Below are 9,482 nucleotides of genomic sequence, written 5' to 3' on the forward strand. Positions count from 1 at the left end.
GGCGTGGCGGCTGCGGTCGTGACTGGCGGGTGGTGCGGCTAACGCGCCGCCGGGGGCCTGTGAAGATGTGAAGATGGATGCGATGCCTCGGTGGTGCCGGCGGGCCGCAGCTGCGGCTGCTTTAGCGGGGGACCTGGGAGAAGTCGCATCCAAGGGGGTTGGGGGGGGTAGGGGGATGGAGGGCGGCCGGGCGAGTTTGCGCATCGTAAGATCGATTTTTTTTCTTTTTCGATTTCGTGCGTGTGGCCTGATGGCGCACGTGATGCCCCCCGAATTTTATTGGCTCGGTCCCGGGGCGCGTTTCGCTGGCTGGGCAGCGCTCGCTTGTCCCGGGGGTCGTGGTGATGCTCAGAGGGAGGTTATTCCTGAAGGCTTCTCCCGTGTCGGCGGGGGGGGGGGCACGCAGTAAAGGCGCTCGGGGGGAAGGCAGTGCGTGCCCTTGCTCCCCCTCTCTTTGGGGAGCGGAGCCCTTGCCGGTACCGTCGCTCGCCTGCAGCCGCGAGCCAGGCGCGCCCCCGCGGCGTGAGCTAACGGCGGCGTGCGTGCGGCCGCACCGGGTGAGCGGCCCTGAGGAGGGGCAGCCCGCCGGGACCCGCCTGAGCCCCGTGCGGGCTGCTGGGGGGGGGTTCCTGTTAGTTACCCAGGGACAGCAGAGCCCGGAAAGCCCCGGGCCTTCACCGCCATGTTGATGGGAGACGTGGGCAGTGTGAGCAGCTGAGGCGGAGAAATGGAGAGCGGGCACCAAGGTCGCGCAGAGGAGGGCCGCAGGCTCCTCTCGGGGAGGGAAGAGGGGGCGAGGCTGTGGAAGCATCTCCTGGATAAAGGGCCCTACTGTTGGCCTGTGGTTGCAGGGAGGGGTTGGTGGTGGTTTTGGGTTCCTTGCCGGGGTACAGACTTCGGCCTTGAGCCCTTGGATGGGGCTGCACTATTTCTGAGCTCCCTGCCCGGCTTTTAGGAAGTGAGGCACTCCCAGCAGTAACAAATGTTCCATACATTAGATCACGGTCTGGCTTACTGGAGGGGCATGGGTCAGGCCATGTGATGTCTAGGTGGTAGGAGGTGGAATAGCAGCAACATGCAGGAGACAGGAGTATGAAGGAGGCTAGAAAGAACTAAGCTGATGGCCTATGCACCTACCATGTAGGTAAGGGGTACCCACAAAGCTGCCCCTGCTGCACCCAGAAGAAAAAGTCAACTGTGATGAGTGCAAGCCATGACAAAGCAAAGCCCTGTGTTGAGTCACTGTGTTGAAAATGTGGAGAACTGGGTTTTGTCCTCAGCTTTGCTGTATCTGCTGATGAGGGATGACCTGGCCTAGAGTCCCAAAAGTGCTTGGATGTCTCAATGCCCTTTTATAGGCATCCAGGTGTTTCGAAAGGGATATGTCCTTGTAGTTGTGTCCTAATTTCCTTCTGCCAAAAATGAGGGGAGTGGTCACAGGGCTGAGGGGAGGAGGCCCAGACTGCCTGGGAGGGCTTGTGGGGTGTGTGTTCAAATGCAAAGGGTACCTCGGGAATCAATTTGCCCCTTGCAAGGAGATGGCCCTGTCTCCTTTCTCTCCATCACTGTAACCTCTGCAGGAAGAGAGCTCAGCCCAAGATGTGTATATGTAGGTGGGGGAGCCATGCTTGGGAATAATTTTCCTGGTTTCTGTTTACTGGGGTCTAACTGGTGGCTTGTGGGGGTGGTGCAGGCCAGAAGCACCTGCATGCTTTGCTTGAAAGATTGGTAAAGGTGGTCTGAGCACTGGCAGAAGCTTATTGGCAAAAAATCAGGGCAATGTGTGGAGCTCTCCTGGATCTGACTGGGAAAGTGAGAGTCTGGACAAGCTGTGACAGCAGGCCCCATGGAGTACTTTTCTCTCCTCTGCCAGCTTTAGGACGAGAATTGGACAGTCTTGGAGAAGGGACTGGTAATATTTTTGGAAAAGCTTCCAGTCCCTCCTGAGACAAACACATCCTTCCAAATCAACTCAGGCACTGGGCGTCTTAAGTGCCAACTCCTGAGTCACCTGCTCCCCCGTGCCTCCCTAACATGGAGTTGGCTTAAATGCCACAAGCTTTAAAAAATGCAGGAAATGTCAGATGTTTTTCACACTTCAGTTTCTCAGTCCATGGGACTTCTGAAGCTGTACTGTCAGGCCTTCCTCTATGGCTCTGAGGGCTTGGCAGTTTGGGGTTTTTTTTGAGTGTGAGGATCTCCATTTATTAATAAATCTGTTGTGCTGCTTTTAAAACACCAAGTATTGCCACAGCATCAGGAAAAATAAATGGGGCATCTGGCAGCGCTGCTGCCGCCTCTGTGAAGCAGGCTGCTGTGCCGGCTGCTGTGCCAGCTGCCCTGGGGCAGGGCTGGGAAGCTCCAGCCTGGGAAAAGCAGGCCTGTTGCTGAACACTGCATGTTTTAACTGTTAGGAGCCACTGCCAGTATAGCTCGTGGGCAGATCTGAGCCTCGATTTATGGGAACTTGTCAGTTGGCATGGGGAAGAGTTAGCCCCTTGTTTCATGACATGCCAGAGATCAGCGAAAGCTTTTCTGTAAAGCAGATCAACCCAAAATAACAGCCGCTAATTCAGACAGTGTATTCATTACTAATGAGCTGAGAATAGTTGAGGAAGGTCAGGAGATAATAAAGAGGAGGTTCTGACAGGCCCTCCCACTCCTAGACTGGGAACTTTCTCCTGCTGTGCAGTTGCATCTCCTTTTCCAGGGTCTCTGCTGCCGGTGCCTGGCCTTGAAATAAAAGCCTATTCCCTGCCCTTGATGCACTTGCACCTGGCAGCGATGAGCTGCAGCTGCTGCTCATGCCGAGGAGGAACTTAATGAAAGCCTGAATAATCAAGTTAACTAATCTTGGGTTTTGTTTTTGTTTTTTCCTTTTTCCACAGAAACTAACAGCATCCCTTATCTATGCTGTTTCCATTGCTGCCATTGGATCTCTCCAGTTTGGGTACAACACTGGTGTCATCAATGCTCCTGAAAAGGTAAGAGGGACAATGAGTTGGGGAGACAGTGTGAGTGAGGGGGTGGTGGGAAAGGGAAGGCCTGGAAAGGAGAGGTGCTGTATCCCAAGCAGCCAATAGCTTGGTTCTGGTTTATGAAGTCAGGAAGGTGTTCAAAATCCCCTTTCAACTACAACAATGGACAAGAAGGACAAAGCTTTTGGGAGCAGGGGGTAATTCTCTTAGGAGTGTGGAGGGGGCAGGAGGGTTCCATCTGCCGTTTCCTAGTAGATCTGTATTTGGTGCCTGAGGAATGTGAGACACTTCAGTTTTGAGTCAGAGTAAACCAGCCAGGACAGAAGGAATGTAGAGTAGCATGCAGAAAACATTTGAGGGTTGGTGGGGATTACAGTTGCTCTGGCTTAGTTTATATGAGGTACCATCTCAGCCACCCTGGCTTATTCTCTCCGTGTGTTAAGTGTATGTGCAGTGATTGTAAAAGGGTTGTGACTGGGGCACTTCAACTACATCATCCCATGACTGTAGCATAAGAAAAGACAAATGAAATGGGAATCATAGTTTTCTTGTAAGTGTAAGACAGTTCCCCTCTCTCTCAGGAACTGAGTCACCACCAACCACATCCACCCTTTCTCCCGGAATAGATGTCGCATTACCCGTAGAGGAGGTGGGAGGGAGGCAGGGGTCCTCCCTAGCTAATGTCCTGCTGCCACCTGCTGGACACAGGCACTCTGAGGCCGTCTCCCTCCTCAGTCCTTGCCCATTTCTGACAAATCCACATGTGCCCTGTCACATCCACGTGGAACAACTAAGGACTGCTTATAATAATAAGTATGCAAGCTGGAGCACAGGAAGTTCCGCACCAACACACGGAAGAACTTTTTCACAGTGAGGGTGACAGAGCCCTGGGACAGGCTGCCCAGGGGGGTGGTGGAGTCTCCTTCTCTGGAGATACTCAAGACCCATCTGGATGCAGATCTGTGCAATATGAGCTGGGGAGCTGTTCTGGCAGGGGGGTTGAATCCAATGATTTCTCAAGGTCCCTTCCAACCCCTGTGATTCTATGATAATGCGGCTTTTCAGGCTCAGTAGAACTTATTCAACTAGTTCCACCTAAGAAAGGTCATCCCTCTTGCCAGAAATGTAACCTTCCATTCTCTGGTCACGCTTTCTTGCTCCTTGTCACTCCCAACTGCCTCATACCCCCTCCCCTCCTGAGTATCATCAGTGACTTGCACTATTCAGAAGATAAGCTTGTTTTCCTTAATATAAACACTGACCAGCACCCCACATGTTCAGTGAGGCAATCTTTCTCTTATCATACTGCTGCCCATCTACTGAACTTCTCAATGAAAGTTCCGCTTTCTGCACCCTCATCTTCCTCTTGAGTGACTTGTTGCTGCCTGAGTTTTTAGGGTCTGTCCTTGCTTCAATTAAAACCGAAGAACTCAGAAGTAATCTCCAGCACAAAATGCCTCCCAGTGGATTATAACAGTCTCCACCTGGTTTCTCTTGCAGATCATCCAGGGGTTCTTCAACAGAACCCTGTCTGAACGGACTGGGCAGGTTGTCTCCTCAGAGCTACTCACCTCTCTGTGGTCTCTTTCTGTGGCCATCTTCTCAGTAGGAGGAATGATTGGCTCCTTCTCAGTCAGCCTTTTTGTCAACAGATTTGGCAGGTAAGTTGGGAAGAGGGATCCAACCTATTAGAAAATTTTTCCATTCTGCAATGGAGTGGTGGGAGTGAGAGGGTAGGGGAGAGAGGAAGGGAGGAGGTGAAAGCTAGGAAGGAAGCAAGAATGTGTGTACTGCAGAAAGAAAGGGTTGCAGGTCAAGGCAGGAGCTGAACGGGAATTACCCTATTCTCCTCACAACCCTGAGATTGGGGGGTCATGGGTAGGTCTCCCAAGATTTTTTTTCCTGCTGTATTGCAAGTTTAAGCTCAGTTCTTGATATATTTACCCTGGCAGGAGGAATTCCATGCTACTGGTGAATGTCTTGGCCTTTGCTGGTGGCACTCTCATGGCCTTCTCTAAGATGGCGAAAGCAGTGGAGATGCTGATTATTGGCCGCTTCGTTATCGGTGTCTTCTGTGGTCTCTGCACTGGCTTTGTGCCCATGTACATCAGTGAAGTCTCACCTACCAGCCTCCGTGGAGCTTTTGGCACCCTCAACCAGCTGGGCATTGTGGTTGGCATCCTGGTGGCCCAGGTAGGCTTGACCCCAACCTGTCCTAAGGGGAAAGGAGGGCTGGGGGAAGGTGAGGTGGACTGTACCTGCCAGTGCAGTGTTATACCCACTGTTGTGGGGGTGAGGAATTGGCCTGTTCCAATCAGTCTCTTCTCTTCAATTCCTGGTTTAGATCTTTGGCCTAGAGGGAGTCATGGGGACTGAAGCACTTTGGCCACTGCTTTTGGGATTCACAATGCTCCCAGCAGTCCTGCAGTGTGTTGGTCTTCTCTTCTGCCCTGAGAGTCCCCGTTTCCTATTGATCAACAAGATGGAGGAAGAGAAAGCCCAAGCAGGTAAGAGCTCTCTGAGGGGGCAGGGTTGTATTCTGGCTCCCAGCCTGAACTTGAGTGGGAGGCTGGGACTGCCTCTGGAGCCTGCAGTGGATCAGGGTGTGACTCCCAGAGAGCACCAGGCCTACCCTCCCAGCCTTCAGGTTGTGCTGCTGCCAGGAAGTGTGAGAAACCTGGCATCTCAAGAGAGGCTCCAGTTGGGATTAGGATATGAGGAGTGGCACCTGGCCTGGTGGGATGTAGCAAGGCCAGCTCCTTAAAGCGTCTGGCAGCTCCTCCTGGAAGGCAGGAAACAGGCTAATGTTTAACAAGGAGTTTGGAGGGTGTTTTCCTCTCCTGCTGCAGAGGGCTGGAGTCAGGTCTGGCAAGTGTGAGTGGAATTAGGGACTGAATGTAGGTTTGGAGATGGAGCAACATGAGCAGGACCTGTGCCTGGTTTTCATGCACCCCAACCTCTGTGTTGAAAAGATAAGCACAGCTGCATGCAGGGGGCTTGATCTTTGCTACTCAGCAGGCCAAAAATGCTGGCTGTAAAGGTGGTCCAGTCTTTCCAGTGCATCTTACCTGCAACATCAGGGCAGGGTGGAGAGGGAACCTACTGGCTGTGGGTTGTACTTTACCTGGCATTTTTGGATTCTTCCCTCCAGTTCTCAAGAAGCTCCGTGGTACCCAAGATGTGACTCAAGACATTGAGGAGATGAAAGAAGAGAGTGCTAAAATGTCCCAGGAGAAGAAAGCAACTGTGCCAGAGCTCTTCCGTTCTCCAAACTACCGTCAAGCTATTATCATTGCCATCATGCTGCAGCTCTCCCAACAGCTTTCAGGCATCAATGCTGTGAGTTACCTTCCTGTCCCATCTGCTAGGCCTCCTCTATTACATCTGGCTACATTTGCCACTAACTTTAAAAGAACTGAGCTTCCAAAATCATCTGTCTTGACTGGAGGTCACTGCAGAGATTAGCTAAAATGGAAGGTGGAGATTATATTTGCTTTCTTTCACCTTTCCCACCCACACCCTGGCAAGACATTGTAGCCTTGCATCAAGTGAATGAACCTTGACTGCAAGCATGCTGTTTTACCCTGAGTGCTGCTTAGAAGCTCCCCCTTGGCCCTGCAAGTCATTAGGCAGAAAATGCTGTCAAACACTGGAGTTGTGATGGTGTCCATCTCTTGCTTCTCTTCCAGGTGTTCTATTACTCTACAGGGATTTTTGAAAGAGCTGGTATCAAACAGCCTGTGTATGCCACTATTGGAGCTGGTGTGGTAAACACAGTCTTCACCGTTGTGTCGGTAAGTGGGACAGGGCCTTATGGTGAGAGGCAACTTGTCTGCCTGGACTCTTTTGTTTTGGGAGATGTGACTGAAGACAAGTAGCCAGCCTTGAGCTAGACAGTCACCTCTAAGAGCAAAGAAAAGGGTGCATTGAAAGCATTGTGGGAGGAGGGGAGAAAGGTACTTTTTCCTTTTAGGAGAAGGGTGAAAGGGAGGGAGTGTGTAGGTTGGGGAATGAGATTGGGTAGTTGCAAAAACCAGGGAGGAAAAACTCTTGCCAAGGCTGGAGCAGCCTGGTGACCTGTCCTGAGATCACCACTGGCACTGAGGACTACAAGTAGATAAGGGGTACAGGACAGACTGAGCCTCTTTACCTTGTGCTGCCAGAGTCACTGATTGTTTGTCTCCTCCTGCCCTGTCTCCAGCTGTTCCTGGTGGAGCGTGCGGGACGCCGGACCCTCCATTTGGTTGGCTTGGGTGGCATGGCTGTGTGTGCTGCTATTATGACTATCGCTTTAGCCCTCAAGGTGAGTAACTCCTGTTCTTGTCCAGGCTGACCCCAGCAGGAGACATAAGTCTGTACAGTTGCCTCACCCCACAATTCTGCTCTGGAGGCAGGTGTACAGCTGGGGGTTTGCAGTGGAGAGCACAACTTCCTAGCTGCAGAAACTGCCATAACATTCACTGTGCAGCTGACAAAGCTGTGCCATGTTTGCCTCAAGCTGTGGCTGATAATCTTTTGTTTCCTTGCAGGACATTGTGGACTGGATCAAATACATCAGCATTGTGGCCACTTTTGGCTTTGTGGCTCTCTTTGAGATTGGCCCTGGCCCTATCCCCTGGTTCATTGTGGCAGAACTCTTCAGCCAGGGCCCCCGGCCTGCAGCCATGGCAGTGGCTGGTGGTTCCAACTGGACCTCCAATTTCCTGGTGGGAATGCTCTTCCCCTATGCAGAGGTAAGGACAAAGTTTGTACACTGAATGCTGTGACATTAGAATAGGCTTCCAGAGTGGTTTTAGACTCCATTGTATGACCTTAACTTGGGCTTTGCTTGAAGTTATCTGTTCTTTGAGCAGAGTGCTCGGTGGTCTTCAGAGGCCCCTGATTCTGTGTTCTGAAGACTGAGTGGTGTAGCTCATGTGTTATTCTGCTGCCTTAGCTGCCTGTATCTTACGAGTAGTTGGAAGAGCTACCTTAGTTAGCACATCAAACTTTCCCTTTAAAAGGCTCAATTTGAGTCATCCCCAGGAACCTTAAAGCATTTCAGAAGCCTACAGGAACCCGACTTTAATTTAGAAAAATGCTGTGTTGAGAAAAAAATAAGGGTGGTGTTGAAGTAAGGTGTTGCAATTTTGTCCTGTCAACAGCAAATGACCTTGCATTGAGGTTTATGAGCTTTTCAAATAAAAACCACCTGCTTTTTGTCCCCCTTGCAGAAACTCTGTGGCTCCTACGTCTTCCTCATCTTCCTTGTTTTCCTGGTCATCTTCTTTATCTTCACATTCTTCAAAGTGCCAGAGACCAAGGGCAGGACTTTTGAAGACATCTCCAGAGGCTTTGAAGGACGTGCAGAAGCCAACCCCTCTTCACCTGTAGAGAAGAACCCCATGGTGGAGCTGAACAGCATATAACCCAAGAAAGAATTTCCCCAAAGTTCATGACACACCCCTCCTTTGACTCTTACATGCCTGGAGTCATTAAAGGAATGAGAAAAAAAACCCAAACATGAGAACTGGGACATTTTTCCCCCCCTCAATTGCTGCTATTTTATTCTTTGCACCCACATACTCCCCCACTGCCAGCTTACCAACATTATTGTACTCACAAATCTAATATGGGTGATCCTGTTTTCAAGTACTGGCGCTTGCAAATATAATGTCATCTTCCCTGTGACAACCAACCAGGAGCCCAGAGAAGAGCTGACAATAGTTCTGCTTTTCTCACCTCGTTAATTGCTGTTTGGGGTTAACTAACTTATCACATGCAGTGACCAGTCATGTATTTGAATCTAATTACTATTTTTGTAGTGAGTTGAAGTGACCTGCAGAACAAGTCCCCAGCCCTTTGAGTCTACTCTGTGTGTGTGGTGTTACACTGGAATTTAACAAGCCTACCAAAAAGCAGTCTCCTTGCTTTGTCCTATCCAGTGTGCACTTTTTTTTCAGCCTCAGGAAAAAGGGGACCAAGTTACATGCATATTTTTTCCCCTGGTCTTTTATTTTTTGTATAGACAGACAGAAGGGTACTTTTACTTCAGTTTATTTATTTGTAATGTCACTTTGTAAATATTTATTTTTTTAAATGGTGTACAAAAACTGTACAGATAAATTGAAGATGTTTAAGAGAAATAGCTATTCTAACAAGAGATGCTGTAGACTTGAGGTGCAATAAGACTGTAGAGGAGAAATGGAATGTTGTACTGAACTGGAGAGTGGGCATTTTGGATGGTAGGTACAACAGAGCCAATTATGCATGTCACCTTTAAGTTGTTTGTGCCCTCTGGAAGGAAATTGAAGTGATTCTATACTAGTGAGAAGAGGTATGTTTGCCCACCAAAGTCTGTTGGGGGGTTTTTGAGTGGCAATTTTAAATGTTCCTGAGTGATTTGGGATGTGTGGCATTGTGGCAAATGGGTGCTGTTAGTATATATTTTTAGCCATGATTAAGCATTGTATAGGACGGTTGAGGGTGGTGATTGCAAACCAGAAGGTAGCTTTCCTGCTGCCC

General features: G+C 50.1%; 1 protein-coding gene across 1 annotated transcript; it reads left to right on the forward strand.

The window, feature by feature from the left end:
* Positions 1 to 682: 682 nt before the first annotated feature.
* LOC311192298 (solute carrier family 2, facilitated glucose transporter member 3) lies at positions 683 to 8,889 on the forward strand (the record flags this gene model as incomplete). The annotated part of the gene is made up of 10 exons (XM_084264742.1): positions 683 to 706; positions 2,889 to 2,984; positions 4,479 to 4,639; positions 4,931 to 5,171; positions 5,323 to 5,485; positions 6,130 to 6,317; positions 6,668 to 6,772; positions 7,180 to 7,281; positions 7,508 to 7,711; positions 8,192 to 8,889. 10 exons carry the CDS (start codon positions 683 to 685, stop codon positions 8,384 to 8,386), a joined length of 1,479 nt encoding a protein of 492 aa, XP_084120868.1. The 3' UTR covers positions 8,387 to 8,889.
* Positions 8,890 to 9,482: the final 593 nt, after the last annotated feature.

The sequence above is a fragment of the Gallinula chloropus genome, assembly GCF_964237585.1.
Source record: "Gallinula chloropus genome assembly, chromosome: 1".
Classification (NCBI taxonomy): Eukaryota; Metazoa; Chordata; class Aves; order Gruiformes; family Rallidae; genus Gallinula; species Gallinula chloropus.